At 42.6% G+C, this 26691-nt stretch overlaps 1 protein-coding gene across 2 annotated transcripts; it reads right to left on the reverse strand.

Moving 5' to 3' along the window:
- Positions 1–26040, reverse strand: LOC130111128 (cryptochrome-2-like). Of its 2 annotated transcripts, XM_056278176.1 has the most exons (12): positions 25727–26040; positions 25072–25180; positions 9564–9706; positions 7052–7236; positions 6860–6948; positions 5993–6124; positions 5354–5665; positions 4765–4916; positions 3996–4198; positions 2703–2789; positions 1967–2154; positions 1–978 (listed from the first exon to the last, which is right to left on the reverse strand). In XM_056278176.1, the coding sequence occupies exons 1-11, from the start codon at positions 25882–25884 to the stop codon at positions 1970–1972; spliced, it is 1755 nt and encodes a 584-aa protein (XP_056134151.1). In that variant the 5' UTR covers positions 25885–26040; the 3' UTR covers positions 1–978; positions 1967–1969. The 2 variants fall into 2 exon arrangements, with proteins under 2 accessions (XP_056134151.1, XP_056134152.1); XM_056278177.1 differs by lacking the exon at positions 2703–2789 and having other exon boundaries at positions 25727–26038.
- Positions 26041–26691: the final 651 nt, after the last annotated feature.

The following is a 26691-nucleotide window of genomic DNA, read 5'->3' on the forward strand; positions in this document are numbered from 1 at the left end:
TAGCTTCTTGTTTTATTTCTAAACTCAAGCCTTTGAACAAGGGCACAAATCAAATGAGGACTATTGCCGACCATATTGGGATACAATAAATACATTTCAACACATTACTCACATATGAGTGTTCTGTAAAATGAGTGTCTTGGCATTTCTATATCATGTGGTCTTTCCCACCACAATATGGACATCTGACCTTTTTTTTTGTGTCAGAGTCAAGTTTATGTACACTCAATACTTTCTACAGTTATCAAATGACCCAAATCATCTTGGTATCAAAGTCTCAAGTGTACCAACTTACCAATGGCAAGCTTAGTGCAAATTAAAAGACAATTCATGGAATTTAAAAAGGGAAAACAACAAAAAATGATAGATATACAACATTGTTTGGGTCAAAACAATACAGAACATGCAACTGACACTTCATTTTCAATGTCCTTTGGTGACAGTTCTTGAATGAGAAACGTCAATATCACTTACATCTCTGCATGAACTGAAAATTGGATCTGACCAAAGCCCAGTATGTATCATTAAGCAAACACTGTAAGCAGGAAATGCCTACAAAGTTCTTATTTATTTTTGGAATGGAGGAGTTGGATGTGCCTCCCCAAAAAGAAACTCTTACTGTGGTGCTAAACCCCCAAAAAAAAAAATACTTCAAAGAACCACGTCCAAGGATGTAGGGTAGCACTCACCAATTTCAAAAAGGACAGGGACAGTGCCTCATTTCCACCAATGTATTTTGGCCATCAAAACCCTGTCTTTTTTGAAATGGTGAGTGTTACCCTACATCCTTGGATGTGGTTCTTTTCTTATTTGTTTTATAAGTTAGCATTTACTCCAGATGTTTTGCTATGTATCCGTGGCAGCTTGCTTTGGACAGTAGTATCGACCAGCACTGGGTCATTGTAGTTATGGCATAGGATGAGCTACGATGCAATATTGCTACATAAGGCTCAGCTTCCCTCTTGTACAATCAATGGCCTGGAAAAGACAGAGCACATGCACCTGTGTCATGAAATAGTAAATCCTGATATGAATGCATGCACACAATCATCAGATCACTACAGAACTGAATAAGTGTGTCATTATTTGTCCTGATTATATCTAATGATTCTTTAACCATTTTCAGCCCCGCATAGATTTTTACATTACTAAATAAAATGGGTACATTTTAAGGTTCGGGGAGGCTCCACTAAGTTCTGAATTCAACTGTCTTTAACCTTGACGTCAAACAAAAAAATGCCACACAGTTGGTCAAAAATGTATTCACATTTGACGTTTCACAAATTAAATTTTTTTTTCAACATTTCATCCTGGAAGAGTACAATATTCACTGAATTTTGTTTTATTTCAAATATAATTTACCATGATCACTAAATATATATATATATATATATATATATATATATATATATATATATATATATATATATATATTATTCAAGCAAACTATTGCATGGGCTGGTAAGTAACTTCCTTTTTCCAACTTTTTTTTAAAATTATTTTTTCATATATTGTCTTTAGAATTTTGTGTGCCATTCAAGATCACTCCCTGAAATTTCAAATATTAATCATCAAAACGGTCATCAACCCATAATAATAAAACAGACAATTTTAAAATTCCAGTTCAATTTTCTTGTTTATTTGCCCTTTTGTGATCATGGTATAAATTGGAAAGAAAAATAACATCCATAAGTTATATGGTTTACACAAACCAAACAATTAAAATGCACTTAACAGGGGTGCTTCTGCTTAGATTGCTTAGTGTCAGTTTGGATGAATAAGAAGGTAGTAGTAGATTATAAGCCCCAGAGATCTGCCTGATCTCCAAGGGGTTAGAAGTGAGGCGTAACCCAGAGTACCCCCCTCCCATACTGGTGGACCTCCCAAATAACCCTTCGGCCAGTTGCTGTTGGTTCACCGTTAACTGACCAATGTACTAGTGAGTGTTGGAGCGCCACCTGCTTACCTTTCATTGTTGGGAACTTTCTGAACTTGTACACAAAGGGACTTTAGGAGGTTTGCACTCTGAACTTTGCTCCTGCTCTGAGGAGAAGCTCCTCTTCCTCGCTGGTATGACTTCCAATGTTGACATCTCAGTGGCTGCACTGTCAGTCTGCCTAACGTTTAAGGAAGTGTCCGGCACTTCCCTTGGCCCTGTTAGAAAGTTTGAAAAGGTTGGCACAGGTCATGAAGGAGTGTGTGGTACTTTATAAAAGTGTCAATTTTTAAAACATATAATGGATTATTATTATAAGGGAGTAATATTTTTTTGTTGGATTTTATTGTAAATACTGCAATTCTTACATGAAACTTATTTCACTTTATTGATCTGCACATACATCTATTGAAATGTTCTGTAGGTATATAATAATACTCAACAAAGATCAATTTCTCAATGAAAATCACTACTGAATTTTGGGCTCAAATGGGTGTAATGCCCCTCACAATATCATGCTGGCTGCAATCCAAATGCTAAGTCATGCATTTATTTGAGAATATGTATAAGCAATCAATTACAAGCATGTCAAGAATTAATTGTATGCGAGAATGTGTTTTGCCAGGGTATTCTGTTGGGATTACATTTTATTCTAAGTAGAAATGCTTCCAAAATTCAATTCAGTAAGCTCTAAACTATACACAAATGAAAAGACATCACTTGACTTTCATTGTGAATTAGCTAATATGAAAAACGGTAGACTGACTGCTCATGCCGGCTGCAGTCTTAGTGCTGTCGATCACTGTTGAAGACTCCACCTCATCCTGGAGTACTGAAATAGACCCAAGCAGACCTAAGAGCGAAGGGGGAAGAGGTGGGGGATCGGAAATTCAGCAAACTAGGCTGAAGGATGCAAGTTTAACCACGACTTGTAATGAGTTGTAAAAGAAGTAAACATTTAGATTAATTGTTGAAAATACAATTTACAATGAAGTTCAATACTATTTCCAGGTCAAAATGAATCAGAAGTTATCTGACAAGCAAACATTTAATAGTAGACAAATGTTGTATAAGCACTTAATGCCTGATGGAAAGGCAGTAATTATGGATATGAGTAATGAACCTCCAATAACACAAATTTTTGTGCTTGCTGGGTAAGCTCATCAAAGTGAAATGTCAACTTCTGTGGCAGAATCACAAGAGCCGTGCGTCCCACTGATGATAATGACGATGGACACTGCATTTTTTATTTTACAAGAAGATAATGTCCATTACAACCTTAGTACATGGTAGGGCTGCAACTAAATGATTTTTCATAATCGATCAAGTATTTTTCCGATTAACCGTTTCATCTGTTAAAAGTAAAAAATACAAATGAATGCCCATTTTAAGTTTTCAGAGTCCAAAGTGATGTCTTAAAACTGTTTACTTAGTCTGACCAACAGCCAAAAATAGTATTCATTTCAGAATGAAATAAATCAGAAGAGAGCAAGCAAATCTTAGCATTTAGAAAAGTGCAACCAACAAGCATTTGGTATTTTTACTTGATGAATGACTAAGGCTATAGTATAAGGTTGGTAATAGCCAACCAAGATTTTGGTCATAATCTAAATTGCTATAATAGTGTTATACTGAAGGCTTAGGGGAATTTTATCACTGCCGTTTAACAATGTTAAAGATATGCCAACATCATCACAATTTAACACTACTGTACTGTCTAAGGTGTTTGCTGGACTTACGGAACAATACGTTCCACAACCTCTACCTTTCCTTTCTATCCGCCAGATCACCAGCCCTTTGGTGGTTATATACTCATAATTAACTTATAAACTCATAATTAACAAACTACACACTGGCTTGAACAAACAAATTATCTTACTATTTTAGTTCTCAAACCAAAACTTAACTAAACTGTAATAGAAACTTATAAATTAATTTTCAAGGCCCGATATTATTTCAAAATGATATTTAGTGTATGGAGAAGATTTTGTTTTCAGTGTTAGTTTACAGGTTCTTTTAGGCCATCTCAATCAAATATTGTAGTTTAAAGCAACCTTACTCAGTCCCTTGTAGCTGGAGAGCTGTTTGTAGACCTGCTTCATCCTCTCGATGTTAAGCCGGCTCTGCTGTGCATGATCCAGCATGGGTTTGGGGTAGTCCACCCCAACCACGCAATTGGCTGCTTTCTGTACCTCATCTGGGGCGCTCCATGGTTCGTGAATATATCGGTTTGGATAGGACCGCAATTTGGGGATGTACTGCCTAGAAAGATGCACCATGTTGGCACATACAAATTGACTCTGTGTTAACACTGAATTATTTATTGAAGGGGTGAAAAGGTATCAGGCCTGCTTCTCATATCCAATCAGTCATGTTGCATTATAATAAACTAGTTCACTGGTGACAACAAATGACTTGCAATTAACGTTACCACCTGTGGGGTTGGACTTAGTCTATAGCCACTATAATGTCAAGCTCCACAACATTACCAATGCTGCTGCAGTTATCAGTACATAGTATTCATAAAGAGAAACTGCTAACAACTGTTTTAAAGGATTACATTATAGAATCGAGTGAAATAAAATGGAGATAAACATCACAAAGACCAAGACTCTGGCATGCCAGCCAGAGTCTTCCAAATCAGATTAATGAAGACTGTAATTACTATTCATCTAAAGCCAGAATAATCCATGTGGGCCAACAATTGCAAGCTCTTTTAACCTTGTTTACTTTTATTCATACTTTGTAGCGGGCCACCCATAAAAACTTTTGTATCCTTCCAGGTGGCCTATGTCACAGAAATTTATTAGCATAGGATTCTAACCTACCTGATGTAATCTCCTGACGGGTCTATCCTCCTACCAAATCCAACAGGACAGTAACAGTGGAAGAACTGCTGGAAGAAGGAGCTGCAGGAAAACCACATCCAGCTCCCGGCATTAACACTCCAGTCTGCATCCAGCAAGAGATCCTCAAACACCTTCAGCAGATAACAAATGAAAACTATAAGGTCTTATTCACAGATTACGATTTTTACGCCAGTTGTAAATGCAGTGTGGCTTATAGATGTCTTTACTTTCATTACTAAAATTAGATTTTATCTACATACAGGCAAACGTCTTGCTACATGTTGCATTCCATAAAAATAACTGTCTTACTTAAGTGGAGCTGTAACACTTCACTGGGATAAGAGCCAGCGTGACAACAATTTAACTTATACATTCTTAGGTATGCATATACACTCTTTTGACATTTCTCAGAAACTCCATTTTGTTTTTGTTTTTTTCTGTACTTTACAATGACATGTTTATGTCCTTTGTTCATAACCCACCAAGTCAAATCCTCGTATGAGCAAACTTATTTGGCTAACAGTAAAAGACTTTAACTGGGAGTGGAGGTCTATAAGGCTTAGCATACCTTCATGCCACACTCCCAGCTGAGCCACAGGTCTCCTCTTGTCAGGAAGCAGGCCACAGCATGCCGAGCCAGGTGGTGGATCCAGCCCTCCTGCCTTAGCTGGGTCATGATGGCGTCAATCCAGGGAAAACCTGTCCGGCCCTCTGCCCACTTAGCCAGCGCCTCGGGGTTGTGGTCCCAGGGGATCTGCACACAGATGGGGTTGCCTTCCATACGATCGAAGACAGGGTTACTGGTAGCTGCTGTGTAGAAAAACTCCCGCCACATGAGCTGACTGTACAGCGAGAGGGGGGGTATATTGTTTTTCCTTGCCTTGGGAAACATTTGAGAACAAAAAACACATTTGAAGTGCAATATGGAGAATAGAGGCTCAAGGAATGATAGACTATAGATGCGGGTCATGTTAAAATCAACCAATCTAACAATTTATTGCAAGGAGATGAGAAATGGTGAAGGTGAACGTACAATAGATGAATGGGTGAACAAAACGGGACAGGGAGAACAGCAAGAGGAATAATCACTTTAGTTTTATGTACTATTTTCATAAGTTCTGACACTGTTTAATGATCAGAACAAGTAAGACGTGTACACTAAAGAGGCTGCTGTACATGATTTGGTGAAGAAGTGCAACTGTTTTACCTTCATGTAGAGATCGTGGAGTTTGAAGTAAAGCACTCGACAAGAGAGGCAGCCAAACCGGAGGTATGGACTGAGGCCTGTTGGGCTAGCTAGAAGGGACTCAACACCTGTTCGGGGATGCTCAGACTTCGTCTTCATTGAGTCAAGGGCAATTAAAAAAAAGAAAGGAAAAAAATCAACAAGTGTGAATGGGCAAAAAAAAAAAGTGACACAAAAATAGCAGGGTACACATCCAAACCTTAGTAGGGCAAATGATGGATAAAGGAACACATGGTAAGTAAGTTGTCCGCACAATGAAATAAGAGCTCCTATGTCAGGTGTTTTGTGCCTGATGAAGACCATAGTGGTCAAAACATTGCTGAGGAAAACATGGGAGCTCCAACTCCAGCGTGCAAATAACTTTCTCACTTTATTAAAAAAAAAATGCATTTATGTCCTAAAAGGTGAGTTAATAAATAATACGGAGCTATTTAACATGAGAAAACCTGCATTACATTTTTAGAAAAGTAAATTTACAAATACAAGGAATAACATTACAAAACTTTAGGACAATAGTAGGTCATATTGGTAGGTGAGGAAAAGAAAATCATAATTCTGGTTCCATACATTTTGCAAATGGATAAGTCTGTAAAAATCAACTTATGTTGAAATTAAGAGATATAACACAGCCAAACATCTGAAAATGGAACTCATGGGTTGTCACTAAATGCATTCACACTTGAGCAAAATAAATGGTGATAAATGGTTAAATAGAAACTGTTATACACACACACCTATCTATCTATCTATCAAAAACATACAAATCTGGGGAATATTATCTTGAGTAAGCAGCAAAAATGCAGGTCAAGTTCCCAGAGGTTCACTTACCTTTCTATCCACATGTTTGTTCAGTCTATTTAGTGCCTCAGTTTCTCCTCCCCTCCACACTGCTGGGTCCAAGCTGGTTGTCCTAAAACCTGTCCAAATATTAACAAGGAATCAACTTTTAATGAATCAGTATTTGACTAAAAAAACAAACCAATGTAATCAACACAGGAGGAAAAAAAAAACACTACTTACCCAATTCCTCCAAGGAGGGAACTCTATAGTTTTGGTCATGTTTGCCTGAGATACACGTGTGGCATTTGTCCATCTGCTGACAGCTTACCGTGGGGATTGGCCTCTTTGGCAACCCCAACCGCTGGACAATGGCCTGAAAGCGCTTGAAGGTGAGGGGAGGGGTGTTACAGTTCATCTCAATGATCCTGCACCCAGAGAGACAGCACCCACATAGAAAAGAAGAGGCATGTGGTCAGTACTTGTATTATAATTTTGGGGGGTGAATTTAATAAAATCTCACATTTTTATATTATGTAAAATTCTAGAGTTTATATTATTATATTTGAATGTCTTCAGAAAAGATTCAGTCTCATTAGAACAAAGTTTCCTTTATTGATCCCCTTGGGGAAATTCAGTTACTGCAAATTAACCCATCCTAGCTGTGATCTGTATAGCTAGGAGAAGTGGGCTGCCACCTTCATGCTGTGCCCAGGGACCAACTCCAGTTCTTTTCCCATTGCCTTGGTCAGGGACACAGACTTGATCAAGACCTGACCATGACAGTATTAACCCTACTGTGCATGTTTCTTTTGATGGTGGGGGACACCGGAGCACCCAGAGGAAACCCATGCAGACATGGGGAGAACATGCAAACGCCACACAGAGGACAACGACCTGAGATAAGCCCCAAGGTTGGACAACCCCGGGGTTCGAACCCAGGACCTTCTTGCTGTGAGGCGGCAGCACTAACCACTGGGCCGCCGTGCTGCCCAGTGGTTAACTACTATGCGTTGTATTTGCTGTTTATAGTGAATGAATGAATGATGATTTATTTGATGATGATATGTAGAAGAACCCTACTGTGAAAAGGATTTGATGGTTATAATAGAACCCCATTTCAATCTGGCAATAATAATGAAAATTCATATCACTGGCACTTTTATAGCCTTGAGGTTCAAACATGTAGTAGCTTCACTGGCTTGTCATACATTCCTGTAGTTCTAACCTGCATAGATGCCAGACATAGTTAAATCCACAGTTATATTTTAACCTAGCTCTTATAAACCATAAGATATAGGATAATAATAATATATTATGACGAGTACTGTCAATCAAGTGACATCTGCCCTATAGTGCCTCAGGTCCATAGTTTGGACCCGGCTCTACAGGATATAAAACACGAAACATGAAAGAAATTGTAATAATAATAATAATAATTTAAAAACAACTTTAAGATGTAATTATTAAAATCTACAGATGAAGATGTGACTCTACATGTTTCAGGACGTACTGTTTTCTTGTTAGTATTGGGAGGCTCAGGTTGTCTGGTTTGGCTGTACATGGTGTACATGCTTGTGTAGTTGAGTGATATTACAGCTTAGCTTGTCATGGCACATGTTGGGTGGTGTGACTGTGCAAGACCTCTTTCATAACCAGAAGGGGGCAGCGGTCCACGCAGTTCAATTACCACATAATACAAAAAGCCTGAATCTGAACAAACTAACTGTGTGTTACTGTGTGTAAGTCTGTGTTTAAAATAGAAAGAGGGTATTTGGGTACATCAATATGGATGTAGGCTAAATAGATCCAGACAATACAACTACTGAGCAATTGTGCACAGCCTTGAAGTTTACAATGAAAAAAATAAAAACAGAGATGTGTCAAATCTTTATGATGTGAGGAAATATTGTGCAATTTATTTGGCTGAAAAGAGGCTACTTATTCCTTAGGCACTCTCCTTTACAAAAAGAGCTATCTGTAGATACAATATGTCCTGACAATAGGTAATTTAACTACCTTAATATCCTAACGTGTTACCGTTTACATACAATATTTGGTATACAAACATAAATCCCAAAAAAAAAAAATCATACTGTAGCTTTAAAAGGTCCTATATTTTCTTGGTTCAGCTATTTTATATTATTTCCAGACATCTACACAAATCTTAATTTTGTGATTTATTTTTATGACTTTGTTCCACCTCTTGAATGAAAGAGGCTGTTTTCAGTGGGCAGAGCTCAAACTTTTTCCACACTAAAAGTATTTACTGCCCTGACTCGCTGTCTGATTGAGGAGTGACATATTCCACTAGACTTGAAAATTAGGAGTTAGGCTTAAGCAAATAACAGCTCAAAAATGATTGGTTGTTTTCACTGGAGACCATGAGCAGAGTTATCACCGGAGTCAATTCTGAATAGCTCATGCAGTCCAGTATTTTTTTTTTCCTGACAAAATGGCAAGTAGTCATATTGTACATATAGGCACTCAATACTGCTCCATTAATGCCAAATCTTTGCAAATTCTGCATCCCAAGAATAGGACTCCTTTGAGCCTACTGAATGATCTAGATCAAGCACTCGGCCAAATGACCAAACAAAAGAAACATTTGATCGATAAGAGGATAAATTTCAATATTGTTTTGTGGTCATTGTTGTCCAGTTTTCACTTCACTCTTAATTTGTCCCACAATCACAGGAAACCCACTCTCTCAAATGGATCTCTTAGTATTAAGTGTATATTGACAACACATTACCTGGCCAGATTATAGAGGGTGTTAGAGTTCTGAACACGTGTTTCCACACCAAAGTTTTGTGCCATCTTGAGGATGGTGGCATCACGCTCTCTGCCATAGGGTTCAGAGTCATACTCAAAGGTCAGACGTGTGATATTCCATTCCTACAAAATAAAATAAAAATAAGTGTTAAGCAGTACTGTTACCTATAATGGATTCATTACCTTGTAGAGATGTTATGAGAAAAGACTGTTACAATATAACAATGTATCCTTCAGAAATAAGTCAAAAGTTTTCCTAATTTCATTCAGTAGCTACAGATAATAAAGCAGTTTAGAGATGATGACAAAGATAAAAAGATTTAAAATGTGTTCTATATGTTAGATTGAAAAACAGAGGACTGTGGGAAGGGAGTGGGGGCACAGATGATGGATGGCTTTACAGGCTACACTTTACTTAATGATAAACAGAATTGCATTTTCTAATCGAGAGTTCAAGAGTTGTGCTTAGAGACAACTTAAGGATTAAGGAAGGCCTGGATAAGTAAAGTTTTTCGGTGCCTCTTGGAAGATGTAAGCAAGTCCTTAACTCTGATGGAAGTTTCATTCACAACTTAGGGGCCAGGGAAGAGAAAAATCTTGAGCTAGAGCCTGTCGGTTTTGGACTGGGGGGGTAGACATTAGCCTACATGTTAGTACGTACATGTTAATAATGGTTTGCAGGTAAGTCAGTGCAGTTTCTTGAACCACCTGGAGGCAATGGGGAGCCATCGTGAGTGAGGACAGAGACACTTGATGTGTGCACTTTGAGACTGTTTCATAACCAGGCGCACAGCATCATTCTGGACCCTTTGCAGTGGCTGGATTGTACAGGCTTAAAGGCCAGCGGGTGGTGTATGTTATGCAAAGTTCAGACTACACAACTTTTAAAGTCGTCAGATCACTGTGCTGTTCACACTACACAACTTGCTATCGTGTAATCGGGAATCTTGAAGCCATGGTTTTCTCGTTAGTTGACCAAGATGCAACAGGGGGTCGCACACTACAAGATCTTTCAACAGGAGGAATCCCCTACAAGTCTGTCTGGTCTCCAATCTACGTTTTGTCATGAAAACAGATGGGAAATGATGCAATACCTTGTGTGAGACAGGATTTTTTTTCTTCCAAAAATTGAAGTCCACCAGAAACAAGTGCTCCAAGTTTGTGTGCTGATTTACAGCGATAAAACAAATTAGAAAAAAAAGTGTCTTGATGGATGCTCAATAATGCAGGTAAGAAAATCTAAGAAGGGTTAATCCGTTAACTTGGATACAATGTTTATTGACGGATACGTTTCACCACTCAACTAAGAGACCACTTCAGTCTCTTGTGACTGAAGAGGTCACTTAGTTGAGTGATAAAACATATGTCAATAAACATTATATCCATATGAACTGATTCAACCTTCTTTGAAATTATAAAAATAAAATAAAATGGGTGAAAGAATGGATTAGGATGTGCGGGCAGTAAGGATTGTCTGTTCTGCAGAGAGATGCATTTTAAGCATTTTTCTTGCTATATATGTGTGTGTTTCTATGGTTTTATTTTTTCACATTTTGTACTGCATTGCATTTTAAGGACTTTGTGATTTGAAAAATGCTATACAAAGAAAGATTATCACTATTATTGTGGTTCTGTTATTGTTTCAACACCTTTGGTACAGAAAGACATAGTTTCAAGATACAGTATATACAAGTTTCATATTCTTTATGTAATTGTTTCAACTGCATGTTCAGACACTAATTTCTGTAAACTTTGTTGCAAACATTTATTGAAAAGATAACAGTAAACAGTAAACATTAGTGAAATAAATGTGACCTTGTGTGACAATCAAAAAAGCAACAGTGTATCAATTTCACTACAATGGAAAAATGACAAAATATACAACAATCCACCTATTTGAAAAAAAAATCAAATACTCACAATGTAAACAAAATTCACTAAGCATTGCTTTTCACTGGCTTTCATTCTGATCATTGGCTGTACCTCATTGCCACGCTCATTGCCAGTCACAATATGTTTCACACTACAGGATTTGGACTCCCCAACAAGTCCAGATATGTAGCCTGCTAGATATCCAAGATGCATTCTGCTATGGTTCGGCGAGTCTCTCGGCTCATGTCTTTCACACATAATGCTCAAACACCGATTTGCGAGTGCCGAGCCAATGCTGATTTGCCTCTGATCTGGGCTTTTGTTGGGGCGCTCCAAAAACTGTCCCGAGAGTAGAAAATCAGGGCTACAATCTTGTAGTGTGAACTAGGCATTAGGTGATTCAGAATTCTTTAATGCCCATAGCTGTGAATGGTGTGTCAGTGGGCACTGAACCTGCCTTCTGCACAATGTTGATGGGATAGGCTCCACCATCCTGTGACCCTGAATTTGGATTAAGTGAATATACACTGGTGCTTGAAAGTTTGTGAACCCTTCAGAATTTTCTATATTTCTGCATAAATATGACCTAAAACATCATCAGATTTTCACACAAGTCCTAAAAGTAGATAAAGAAAACCCAATTAAACAAATAAAACAAAAAATATTACACTTGGTCATTTATTTATTGGGGAAAATTATCCAGTATTACATATCTGTGAGTGGCAAAAGTATGTGAACCTTTGCTTTCAGTATTGTGGATGCCCCCCCCCCCCCCGGTGCAGCAATAACTGCAACTAAACATTTCTGGTAGCTGTTGATCAGTCCCGCACATCGGCTTTGAGGAATTTTAGCCCATTCGTCCATAGAGAACAGCTTCAACTCTGGGATGTTGGTGGGTTTCCTCACATGAACTGCTCACTTCAGGTACTTCCACAACATTTCTATTGGATTAAGGTCAGGAATTTGACTTGGCCATCTCAAAACATTAACTTTATTCTTTAACCATTCTTTGGTAGAATGACTTGTGTGCTTAGGGTCATTGTCTTGCTGAATGACCCACATTCTCTGGAGATTCAGTTCACGGACAGATGTTTTGACATTTTCCTTAAGAATTCACTGGTATAATTCAGAATTCATTGTTCCATCAATGATGGCAAGCCATCCTGACCTAGATGCAGCAAAACGGGCCCAAAACATATTACCAGCACCATGTTTCACAGATGAGATAAGGTTCTTATGCTGGAATGCAGTGTTTTTCTTTCTCCAAACATAACGCTTCTCATTTAAACCAGAAAGTTCTATTTTGGTCTCATCCGTCCACAAAACATTTTTCCAATAGCCTTCTGGCTTGTCCATGTGATCTTTAGCAAACTGCAGATGGGCAGCAATGTTCTTTTTGGAGAGCAGTGGCTTTCTCTTTGCGACCCTGGCATGCACACCATTGTTGTTTACTGTTCTCCTGATGGTGGACTCATGAACATTAACCAATGTGAGAGAGGCCTTTAGTTGCTTAGAAGTTACCCTGGGTTCCTTTGTGACCTGGCCAACTATTATATGCCTTGCTCTTGAAGTCATCTTTGATGGTTGACCACTCCTGGGGAGGGTAACAATGGTCTTGAATTTCCTCCATTTGTACACAATCTGTCTGACTGTGGATTGGTGCAGTCCAAACTCCTTAGAGATGGTTTTGTAACCTTTTCCAGCCCGATGAGCATCAACAACGCTTTTTCTGAGGTCCTCAGAAATCTCCTTTGTTCTTGCCATGATACACTTCCACAAGCATGTGTTGTGAAGATCAGACTTTGATAGATCCCTGTTTTTTAAATAAAACAGGGCGCCCACTCACACATGATTGTCATCCCATTGATTGAAAACACCTGACTCTAATCTCACCTTCAAATTAACTGCTAATCCTAGAGGTTCACATAATTTTGCAATTCACAGATATGTAATATTTGATCATTTTCCTCAATAAATAAATGACCAAGTATAATATTTTTGTTTAACTTGGTTCTCTTTATCTACTTTTAGGACTTGTATGAAAATCTGATGATGTTTTAGGTCATATGAAATATAGAACATTTTAAAGGGTTCACAAACTTTCAAGTGCCACTGTAGATAATGAATGGATGATTCATTCATGAGGTGAAGTGCAAGAAATTATTTTATATACTCTGCCCAGAGAATGAGCTTTGTGTGTTTAGTAAATGAATAAATACAAACAATGGCAGTTGGTGTCCATTCCAAAAGGCTACCCTAGTAGCTGTACTTTTGGATATTCACATAAACATGTGGCAACAAACAACTACCCCAAAGTCAAAAGTCAAGCCAAATCGGGAAACCACAGTCAACTGCTAGCTTGCTACACACAAGTTATGCAAATCTCTGGGGTGTGGTTTTGCATGATGGTGTTGGCTCAGCCCAAGTAAGCCATGGTGTCATTAAAAAAACCATCAAACTGTTTACACACAGGCTACAAGAATTGTTTTCTGTGACTGTGTTTGTATATACATATGCAGTTTGCTTGACAAAGACGACCGAAGATGGCATCAAAGTAATTGGCAGTTGTAGCTACAATAAAATACTTGATAGGAAAACCGCACTCAGTCTGGGAGAGTTAATCGCTATTAATTTTGCATGTTATAATTTAGCCTTTTTTTTTCTTTTTTTTTTTTTCTTACTAAAATAAGTTGATTCAGTCAGAGGTTCAGCCATGAATCTGTTCCTCTATTGGCTTAAATGACTGATACACTACATATAAAATTAACTAAAACAAAAAAAAGGACCTATTTATTTCTAAAAAAGCAGTTTACAATTAAAAAGCAGCAACAGAAAAGCTGAACAACATTAAGAAGGCCTATGTCATTAAACGAACAAGGCCATAGTAAACATGTTGTCTCCCACACATTATGCAGTGACACCTGTGACTGGGATAATAGCAGTGGAGTTGAATTCATGAAGGTCCTTAGAGATCATGTTACATTATTTTTTTGTCCTGTTATCCCAGTGTCGACATAATAAAAGTTGTTTTCTTATGATCGTTATGGAAACACAATAACTGTGTATTCATCATTCAAATACAAAGTGACTGTGTCTAACAAACTCTAGTGTGCATTCACCGCCATCTAGACGCCAAGGGAGGTTTCCATTACTGCTACGCCCAAGACCGAGTTGCTTAGCCCTCTAATAGCTTTTGTGCCCACTGTCATATTTAAGATCAAAACATATGCATTTTATAGAATATCTATCTACCTGCACTAACTGTAATCTAACATTAAGAGCTCTCTCTATGTTGCAACTATAACACATTTTACCATATGAAATCAACCAAACATTCACAAACCTAGGTAAAAACCTAGGTGTAGTCTGGACGTTTTTTCACCAGCTATTCACCCAAAACTGGGCTCACCGAGACTGGGGACAGCAAATGCTATGTTGCCCTACCGTGGTTGAGCATATTCGATTTCACTTTGATCAGGACCTGTCTAAAGTAGACATTGCATGATGTTTATCAGTAATAGACAAATTCCAAATGAGTCCGTATCGCTTGAAAAGGAGGCTGTCACAGTCGAGCCTATACCAGAGTCCGAACTGCAGTGACCCTGAGCAGCTGGTGAATTACATAGCCAGCCAGTGAGAGAGACGGAGAAATTTTCATAGTAACCAGATGACATTTAATTTCAAGAAATCAACCACAAAACATATCAAGTGTTTGAGCAGCCACGATTTCAGAACATGAGTTCAGGGCTTAAAGTACCTTGATAGTCTTGAGCCTCAAAAACTATTTTCACGTTCTTTTCTTAGATTGTAAATTTAAAAAAAAAACACTGTCAGGTTTTTTCCAGCTGATCTAAATAAACACCATACATGATGTAAAATAAGTCCAAAATCTTTCAACAACGTACTAACAACTAAGAACCAAAATTATGAGATTTAGAAAATATTATTAGCCTTTGTAATTATAGGGCTAACTTTGAGCAGGTGCAATGTATTACCTTACCAACTCACCCAATTTGTTGATGATCTTTAAAAGTGCATGAAATTTGTGTATTGCCTGTATGCAATTAATTAATGAGGATAAATACATCCTGTCTCTGTAGGGTCCAATAATATGGTAGAAATATTCCACAAAACTACCAAAACAAAGACAAAAAAGCATCCAAAACAAGTTAGGGATATGATTACGGAGAAGCACAGATCTGAGTAAGGGTATAAGTTCATCGCAAAGGCACTAGGTTTAGTCCAGATGTTTTTTCACCAGCTATTCACCTGGTGTACTCAGTCCTGGGTAAGATGCTAAACTGCAAACACAGGCTGTAGAGGGGTAGCATCTTACCTCAGCGAGGGCCCTTTGGCTAAGGATGACGTCCCTATTGATAGATCTGGTCCTCCTGCATGCCTGTATGGTACTGTTATGTCTGCACACATTGACAGTGCTGCATTTGATTTGGTGCTGTTCTATTGTGCTGGGATCGATTGGTGATGCCTGCGGGCTCTGGGTTGTTTGATCGGGTCTGCCTGTGATGCTGTGTCAGTCTAAATAAAGAATGCAACGTAGAGGTTGTGTCGAGTGACAGCGCTGTGTCCTGACGTGATTTCTAAATACAATATTGGCGACGAGGATGGCTGATATCTCTCTCCCACCACCTGCCCCCTTCCTGGCATTACCTGGCGAGCCTCCGGTACCATGGACTCGCTGGCTACATAGTTTTGAAAATTACATTATCGCCTCAGGGCTCGACGGCGTGAGCCAGGCTAGGAAGACGGCTCTGTTGCTACACTGCTTGGGAGCAGAGGGCCATCGTGTGCTCGGGACTCTGGGGAATGTCGCAAACTTTGACGAAGCTGTGGGACTTATGAGCACCCATTTCGCTGCTCCACAGAGTGCCCTCCTTCGGCGATTTATATTCCGTAAGCGACACCAATTGCCTGGTGAGTCTGAGCAGCAGTATGTAGCTAATTTGCGAGGGCTAGCTAGCTCATGCAAGTTTGGCGCGCTTCAGGACGAGATGGTTCGCGACCAGCTAATCGAACACACCAACAACGCAAAGGTGCGCGACATTCTCCTGCTGGAAAAAGACGATCTGCTGCTGTCCAGAGCAGTTACCATTGCACTACAGGTTGAGAGAGCAGCTGAGTGTGCTGCTATGCTAAATACACAGCAAGTGGCCACCTCCAGTCAAGCTGCCAACGACTCCTCCCTCTACTCACGGCTGCCCCTCGGGACGCAACCCAGCCAGAGCGAGGCGGGCGCCGACTCCACTGGGGACGTCATGCAACTGCAACGACGGCGTTCTCGGCCCCGCCCTCAACAGTCCTGTGGTAACTGTGGGTCTCGGTCTCATGTTTCAAGGGCTCAGAACTGCCCTGCCCGTGGCCAGACACGCCGTAGCTGCGGTAAGCAAAATCACTTTGCCAACGTCTGTCGATCTTCCCCGGCTGGGTCAGAGGGCCACACCCCCCAGTCTTCAACCGCCGTCATTCACAAGGTGAGCTCTGGGCCAGTGTCATTCAATTCATGCACAGTCACCATTAATGATGTGTGCATCCCCCTGCTGTTTGACACCGGTGCAGGTGTGTCTCTCCTGAATGTTGATACCTACAGTCAATTTTTCGGTTCACTGCCACTGTCCGCACCCTCAGCTGTCCTCTGTGGGTATGGTGACTCCAAAATCGATCTGGTTGGCTCTCTCCAAGTGACTGTCTGCTATGGAACCAAGCTGGTGCCCAATGCAGTTTTTCATGTGGCACGCCATGGGGCCAACCTGATGGGCCTGGACCTGTTCTCTGCTCTGGGGTTCTCCCTCTTAGACACAAGGGGGGCAGCAATCCTGACTGTTGCCACACCTTGGCAGCAGAAGTGGCCATCGCTGTTTATGGGGCTGGGCTGCCTCTCCGCCTTCGCCCATCAACCTCTCCTCAACCCTGCTGTGAAATCTGTCATCCAACCACTGCGCCGCATCCCGTTGGCTCTCCGTGATGGGGTCTCCGCCGAGCTGCAACAACTGCTGGAAGCTGGCATCATTGAACCGGTGGACGCGTCACCTTGGGTCTCAAACCTCGTGGTGGCTAAGAAGAAGTCGGGGGGCCTGCGTGTCTGCGTCGATTTACGTGCAGTAAATAAGGCAGTGGTCCCTGATAAGTATCCACTGCCCACCTCAGAAGAACTCACTGCTCAGTTCTATGGCTCTGAGGTGTTTTCCAAGCTCGACCTCAGACAGGGGTACTTACAGGTGCCCCTCCACCCCAGCAGCCGAAACCTCACAGCCTTTGTGACACATGCAGGAGTGTTTCGCTACACCAGGATGCCTTTCGGTCTCAGCTCCGCCCCTAGCTGCTTCCAGAAAATCATGGTCTCCGTGCTGGCTGGCATACTGGGCGTGGCCATTTATCTGGACGATATAGTGGTACACGGGCCCACCAGTGAAATCCACGACAAGCGCCTCAACATGGTCTTCGCAGCCCTGTCCAAGCACCAGCTAACTCTCAATGCTGAGAAATGTGTCCTCTCTGTGCCAGCCATTGAGTTCGTGGGGTTCCGGCTGTCAGCGAGCGGTGTAACTCCACTACAATCCAACGTGGACGCTTTCAGGCCATCCCTGAGCCCAGCTCGGCCACCCAGGTCGCCTCCTTCCTGGGTATGACAAGTTACTACCTGAGGTTTCTTCCCCAGTACTCTGCGACCACAGCCCCCCTGCGTCAGCTGCTGCGTAAGGACGAGCCATGGGTGTGGTCAAAGGCATGCAGTGACGCTGTGCGTGATCTCAAGACAAAACTGACTTCACCACCAGTGTTGGCTAACTTCGACATCTCCAGCTCCACCTTTGTGACCTGTGATGCATCAGCCACAGCAACAGGGGCTGTGCTGTCTCAAACCCAGAACGGTGTGGAGAAGCCCATCGCCTTCGCCTCCCGTGCCCTCAACCTGACCGAGCAGCGGTACTCCGTGGGTGAGCGTGAGGCGTTAGCCTGTATCTGGGCTTGTGAAAGGTGGCACCTCTACCTCTATGGCCGCTCCTTCACCCTCAGGACAGATCACCAGGCCCTGACAGCGCTGCTGTCCACATCTGGGACAGGCCACAAACCCCTGAGGCTGCACCGCTGATCTGACCGCCTCCGCCAGTACAACTTCAGCCTGCAGTTCACCCCAGGCAGAGACAATGTTGTCGCCGACATGCTCTCTCGCTCTGTCTCCACCCCAGCTCCACAGACGGACACTGACTGTGTGGAAAAGGACATTGTCCAAATGCTACACACACCCCTTCAGGCCACTGTCTCTCTGCAGAAGCTGAGGGCAGCCTCCGAACAGGACCCTGTCCTCTCCCAGCTCCGCACCTACATCCAGAACGGCTGGCCTCACAAGGTCCCAGAGGAGCTGGCTGCGTTCGCCCGAATCAGACAGGAGCTCTCCTGCTGGAACGACACCTGCGTGGCACGTGGGTTTTGCACAGTGGTCCCAGCTGCTCTCCGTGCGCGTGTTTTGAATATGGCGCATGAAGGCCACCTGGGCATTGTGAAACTGAAACAGCGCTGCCGAGACCTGGTGTGGTGGCCAGGGATAGACAGAGATATTGAGGCTCTGGTGAAGGACTGTTCTGCCTGCCTTGTGAGTGGCAAGACTGGCCACCAGGCTCCCCCACCCCTGCAACCTCTTGCCTGGCCCTCTCAGCCCTGGGAACACCTGCAGTTGGACATTTGTGGTAAGATCCATGGAGTTCCCCACCACCAACGCTTCATGGTGGTCGTCTACGATCTACACTCAAAATGGCCTGAACTCACCACTTCCGGCACTGTGACCTCACAGATCATCATCGACTTCCTGGACTCTGTTTTCTCTCGCTGGGGCCTGCCAAAGACCATCACCACTGACAACGGCCCTCAGCTGGTCTCTGCTGAGTTCACTGCTTATCTCGAAAGCAAGGGCATCCGTCATATACGCACTGCGTACTGCCACCCCCAGGCCAATGGTGGCGTTGAACGTTTTCACCAGTCACTGAAGAACGGCCTCAGAGCACACATGGCCCAAGGGTGCTCTTTCACGCAGGCCCTCCGTCACACTCTGCTGCACTATCGGGCCACACAGCACTCGACCACAGGCGTCTCCCCAGCCTCTCTCATGCTAGGCTGGGAACTGTGCATGCCCCTTGACAGGCTCCGCCTCTCCACACCCCAGGCACCTCCCTCTGGGGTCAGAGCCTCAGTCACTCGTCAGCAGACGCGGATGAAGCAACGGTTTGACCAGTCAAAACGAACCAGGGTGCCAAACATCAATGTGTCAGACTGGGTCAGGGTCCGCAGGCCCCACAGGGACAATAAAATGGCTTCATACTGGTCCTCTCCTCTCCAAGTCACCCGTCAGCTGGGCCCAGCCACCTACCTCCTCAGCGATGGCACTCGGTGGCACTCCAATCGCCTACGGAAGGTGTCAGCTCCGCCACACACAGCTGGTGACACAACCTTAGCCATTCCCTCAGCATGGCGAGACGCCCCGGGGCTTCATGCAGCTCCTACATGGGCCCCATACATTCCTGGGCCTCAGCTTCCCCTGCCTTCTCCCTCCCCACCTCGGCCTGCCCAGCCTCAGGCCGCCCCGCGACCTGTTCGCACACGTTTACGCCCTGGCCACCTAGAGGACTTTGTGTCAACCTTTCATGTTTGAAATCCTGCCGGGGGGGGGGGGATGTTATGTCTGCACACATCGACAGTGCTGCATTTGATTTGGTGCTGTTCTATTGTGCTGGGATCGATTGGTGATGCCTGCGGGCTCTGGGTTGTTTGATCGGGTCTGCCTGTGATGCTGTGTCAGTCTAAATAAAGAATGCAACGTAGAGGTTATGTCGAGCGACAGCGCTGTGTCCTGACGTGATTTCTAAATACAATAGGTACTTCCCATGGTGTCCAGTCCAGCCAACACATTGGGATAGGAGAAGGGAACTCTGATTTCAAATCCACCGGCTGCCTTGTGGGTTGATGTCTCTTTAGGCAAAGGCTAGGAGAAGGAAGCACTCTGACAACAAAACCACCTGCTGCCTTGTAGGTTGATGCCTCTTTAGGTAAAGGCTAGGAGAAGGTAACTCGGAATTCAAATCCCCGGGCACAGTCTACCCAGCTGTCAGTACACGGAAAGGGTAAACCATGGTGGCTCCGCTCAGCCAACTTGGCAGCAGTTCCGGCAACCGGCAGCTCTATTTGTCAACTCGGCAGCAATTCTGGCAAAAAGCAACAGGATTCTTCTGCGACCATCTCAGCTATGCTGTGCCACCGAACAACAGAAAATCTTGCCAAGGGACGCTATAGAGCACCAAATAGTGTCGTCATCTAGGGTTCAGCCTCATATTTGAATATGGAGATAGTGAATCATAGATTTATACTATTTTTGTATAACTTGTGTTTTACTCATTTCGGGTGAAGGCGTGTGTGTGTGTGTGTGTGTGTGTGTGTGTGTGTGTGTGTGTGAAAGGCACTGAACATACTGAGGAGCTCAGTGCAGTCTGTCATACAGAAGTAGAAAAAGTGGCCGCTGTGATGGCCGAGCGGAATAAACCGCCGTTCTTGCAATCCGCTCGTCATGTGGCTGGGAGGTTCATATCCCAGACTTGCCGTAACTGATCACAGCTAGTGTCCACGGGGTAAGGCATTCATTAGGCCAACCCAGAGCCCTAGAAAGAGAGAGTTGCGTCAATGCCGTCAGAACGCGAGAGGGTCATGTGGTTCATGTAGCCGCCAAATAGTTCCAAACGAAGCTTGGCGGGTCATTTAAATGAACTGCTTAGCTGCGAGTTCTGGTAACTACTAACCAATATTTTCAGATTTTTACATTTATATATAGATATAGATATATTCCAACGTGACACATATTCTATGCGCACTGTTTGGAACTATCCGGGGCTCCCATGATCCGCCATTGCTGTTAAATAATTGGCTCATTGACGTCTACAGAGTTGACGTAACTCTCTCTTTCTAGGGCTCTGCCCGAGGGATAGCGGGTGTAGATCGGTGTAGTGTTCGGGGACTCGTCATTCTCCAGCGACCCCTCTGGCCCATCCGGGCACCTGCAGCCAAGCAACCGAAAGCATTCTCCCTACATCTCCTTCGCAGCCTGAAGGGAATGCAATCCACGTGGGGATTCAGTGTGTAAAATAGCGAGAGCAGCCGACACGAGTTTGAAGGAAGCTGGTGTTACGACTATCTCCTTCCTGTGGAAACATGAGCCAGGGGAGTTATTCGACAAGAGTTCCAGCCATATGCCATTGGGTTAATCGGGTGGGATAAGGGGAAAAACTGGGGGAAAAAAAGAAAGTAGAAAAACTATGAAACTACAGCCAAACTGCCATGGTCAGGTTACCCCTTTAAGCTGAACAAGAATGACAGTTGTTAGAGAGGCTACTGTGACACCAGCTGTCACTCTGAGTTTCAGAAGTCAGTGGTTGTGACCAAAGATGAAAGAAAGTCTGGTGGTCCAGTGTGACCAAAGTGGAATATTTTGGGTTGAACATTAAGTGGTTTTTGTTGTGAAAATCAATTAATGCACATCAGCCCAGTAACACCATCTCCAACATAAAGTTTGATGGTGGTAGCAGTGTGTTATGGAGATGGTTTTAGCAGCAGGGACTGGCAATCTGGGCAGAAATGCCCAGATTGCCAGGAATGGCGCACAACATAGAGAGATCCTGCAAAAAATATGCACCCATCTGCAGAAAGCTTAAATTGGGGAGGAAAATATTTTTTCAGCAGGACAATGATTCAAAGCACTCTACCACAGTAATGCTAGAGTGGCTTAAAATGAAGAAAATTAATGTCCTCGAGTGTCCCAATCAGAGCCCTGACCTTAACTTCATCGAACAACTGTTATAAGACTTAAAAATTACTCTCCGTCACCTCTCCCCAACTAACATGGCACAGCTTGAGCAGTTTTGTGAGAGGGAATGCACAAATCTGGCTCCATCACATGGTGAAAAAGTTAATAAACTTATCAAAAAAGACTACTGGCTGTACTAATAGGGATGGAATACTTCTGAATTACTGATTTCAATTTTTGAATTTTCCTGTGTTTTATTTTTTTCCCTCTTTTTGGGGCAGCACTGTGAAAAGATTGTAGAATTCAAGCAAACATTTTTAGTCAAATTGATAAAAATCCCAAGTTGTGACAACCATAAATGTGAGAAAAGGTTTGGGAGCTGAAAACTTTTTCAAAGGCACTGTATATGGCAATGTGAGAGGCAAACATTTATAAAGACTTGTAAATTGTTCACTTCTCACAATATGAGTGATTTGAAGAAGCAGTGTGTAGATGAATTCCTAAAATCATGTTATTCTCTACAGATGTACCTGTTAACAACAGACTGGAAGTGCAAGACCTCTGACAGTCTGATTACTAGATCAGATGATGTAGATATTTTGTAATAATCATTTCAATATCTCATGATAATTAAAAAAACATTTATGTTGAGATCAGCGGCGAAACTACCATATATGCAGGTAATGGAGCTGTACTGTGGCCCACAGTAATTTAGGGCACACACACAGACCCCTCTTTATCTTGCCACTATCATATCAAAGATCTCGAGCACTGAATCTAAGATCTACGGTATGTTCAAAAATGGGCAAAGTGTGCCCGCGCTTCATTATGGACATGCGTACTACTGCGTACTACTGCGTACTACACAATAGAATAGACAACTTCCATCCATCCATCTATTATCCAAGCCGCTTATCCCAATTGGGGTTGCGGGATGCTGGAGCCTATCCTAGCAGTCATTGGGCAGCAGGCGGGGAGACACCCTGGACAGGCTGCCAGTCCATCACAGGGCCGACACATTCACACCTAGGGACAATTCAGCATGGCCGATTCACCTGACCTACAGGTCTTTGGACTGTGGGAGGAAACCAGAGCACCCAGAGGAAACCCATGCAGACATGGGGAGAACATGCAAACTTCACACAGAGGATGACCTGGGATGACCCCCAAGGCTGGACAACCCCAGGGTTCGAGCCCAAGATCCTTCCGCCGCAAGGCGACCAGGCCAACCACTGTGCCACCATGCTGCCCCCAAGGGGCCCAAGCCGGATTCGAACCCAGGGCACTGCGGTAAGGACTCAACCTTATGTGGTATGCACTCTACCAGGTAAGCCACCAGGGCGCCGACAATTTCACACAGCGAAAAGCCCGAACAGTGTGCCTACAATATAAGTAGAACATTATTATTTATTTGACTAATAATCAATCTATACATTTGTGTTTTGTGTTTATAAGGCCTATGTACAGACATGACTAATGTTGTCAATGTGCAGGTGCACTGTTACTGATTGTGTTTTCATCTGTGTCACTAATTGGGTTTTCAACTGTTATGATGCTCCAACACCAGATTTTGTTAAGTAAGCTTGTCTATCACTATCTTGGCCTTGCCATTATGATTCCTCTTCTATTGTAATAATTTCATTTAGGCGTCAATGGTGCAGTGCATTTCACTGTTACTGGTCGTTTTAAAGCCGTATGCTTTCACTTATTTCCTTCACTACTGAAACTACATTATGCTATGTCTGATTGTGATGGGCAGGCCGGGGCCCGCTTTGACCATCTTGCATTGGGGCCTGGTGCTGACTCGTTACGCTGCTGGTCAAGATCAACGGATAATTAAGTAGTGATCTCCAGATAATGCTACCAAAAATTTATAATATGACTTCAAACAGACTTTTGTACAAATGTGTAAACATTCAGAACAGAAATTGATCCATAACGCGAGGTTATGGAAGACTGCCAGCTCAAATCCCAGCGATGGCTGGGGAAATCTTAATAGGTAAAGTTGTTAATGAAGGGCAATCACTTCTCCCTTTGCAACTATCAGCAAGAATCCCTTGGGCAATACACTTGTTCTAAAATTTCACTATAGATGCAGCTGGTGAACAGTAAAAAGACTGATGCACTAGGCAGTGCTGAAAAAGAACATGCTGAGCACACCCTGTCCTAGGAAACAGATCCCAAAAAAAAACACAGGAAACATTACGTTGTCAAACACATTTCATTCTTAGTGGGTTTGGCAAGCTCATTACAAAGCATCGATTTTCTTTACCTGCATATTGTTCCTCTGAGCGGAGGGTTACACCCTATCTTAGCATACTATGGGTAGAAAGCAGGGAGTCACCCTGGACAGGTGATCGGTCCATGTGGGGCTTACAGCCTTTTCTAACACAATCATTCACACCATCCATCCAAGTGTGCCTATGGTTTGGTTTGGTTTCTCATTTGCCCTATCAGAACATGCAATGCAAGTAGAATTGAATCACATGATCTGCCGTTTCTTAATCTTAACTGGTCTATCTTTTTTTCTTGGGTGTTGAAGTAGGGCCATATGATATGGGACACATGGGCCAATGATCAGCATTTAATTCGTTTAAAAATGATTGAAACTCACCCGAATTTGCATGTGTATTTTGTAACATGTATTATTATTATTATTATTATTATTATAACAGAAAGTTAGATAGAAACATGACTACTGCCATTCAAAGCTAAGGATAGTTGGAAACCCAGGTGTCTGCTACCATAAAACTCTCGATCCAGAAAACCACTTTGAACCACAATTTCCAGTTTCTCTCACCGGAAACTTAAAACTGACCTTGAATAGCCCTGGGAAGACATCTGTGGGTTGTCCACGTACAACAAAAAGCCTTGAATTCAGTTTGCGAAGGTTCGAGTCAAGGTCCTCCAGGGACTCCAGTAAAAACCTGAGAAAAACACAAGTATGACAGCAATCCAGCATTAAACTTTAAAAAAAAAAAAACCAAAACACAGAATCGGTTCTAAACAACTTTTGAACGACAGCATCGTTTTAATGACGATATGGTAAATATGTTCTGCTACATTAGATATTTCATTTAATAAAACATGTCTCGGTTGAAGTGTTTTATTCTTCTCAAATAACTTAAAACACAAAGCGCACAGCATCCGGTCAGCAATACATGACGCTAGACGAAGCTGACTGACTAATTACTTCGTTAAGTGACGATCTAAACAGACTGCTTTAGGACAGCTCAACAATGGCTCAGTTACCGTGTCTGCCTCTCTCCTCTAACAACAGGTCAGCGAGCTGACTAACTCGCCGCAATGTTGCTTGCAATGGCAGCTAGCTTTAGCTGGTGAGTTACAACTGATTTCTGACTAGACTAGCTAGTTAACTTACTACAGCAGCAGCATTGTGAACACTTGAAAACTATTTCTGAAATGTTTGTGGGCGATATAAGACAGGGAAGAAAAAAAGCTGTTAAATATACCTCCATCGGTTAAGTCCGACATTAGCGGAACCAGCGAACCACGGGTCCAAAATATAAACACATCGCACCGTGTCCGCTCCGTCCAAAGCCTCTTGTAAAGCGGGGTTATCGTCCAGCCTCAGATCTTTCCGGAACCAGTGGATAGAGTTTACGACCATGCTTTTCGATAGGGGGAAAAGCCTTTCAAAAGTTGCAACCGTTCAATGCGTTTAGTGTGACAACGCTGTTTCAGAGTACCGCTGACTGTATCTCAATTGTCCTCCCTACTCTCTGAACCCGAGTCGAGTCTGCGGCACATTCAACCGCACAGGCGATTATCCACTTCCAACAGTCTCGCAGTCTATTGGCTGCAAATCCGTGTATGCAAGCGTAAGAGGGCGCATCCCTTATTTCCATTGGCTGCTCAACACGTGTAGTCGACACCTCCTTGTCACGTTCCTCGTGTGTGTTTACAAAACAAGAAATAGAAAAAATTGCAGATTAAAAACAGTCACGTCAGCCCTCAACTATCTGACTGAGTGACGATTTGGGGTTGGTCTTTTATTGGACGTTATGTGCTTATTACGGGTGAGACACTTGAAATGACCTGAGATAGCACCTTATCGGGAGAGCTAGTTGTGTAGTTCTTATCACGTCCACCCGAGAGTTGCGTCTACGCGCCTTTCGACAAGAATCGTCGAAGTTCGCCCCAGTGTTTTGTACAATCTTTGAAAGAAAGGAAAAGAAGGGGCAGTGTGTTGATAAGTTGTCTCATGTCGCAGCTTTGCCTGTCTGCTCGTTGTCTCGCACACTCGCTAATCCTTACTGTAGTCTCCTTTATCGCAGAGCCCGTGTTGAGCCACCGGTGATTTTTATATAAGCGTGTACATCAGTTTTATATAAGGTGCAAGTTGCAGCACCATGTGGCAAGAGATTGCATGTCAGCGCTGCAGTGCAAATTGCGCCAGAAGTTCAGTAGGCTACAA

The sequence above is a fragment of the Lampris incognitus genome, chromosome 4 (genome assembly GCF_029633865.1).
Source record: "Lampris incognitus isolate fLamInc1 chromosome 4, fLamInc1.hap2, whole genome shotgun sequence".
In the NCBI taxonomy this organism is placed as follows: Eukaryota; Metazoa; Chordata; class Actinopteri; order Lampriformes; family Lampridae; genus Lampris; species Lampris incognitus.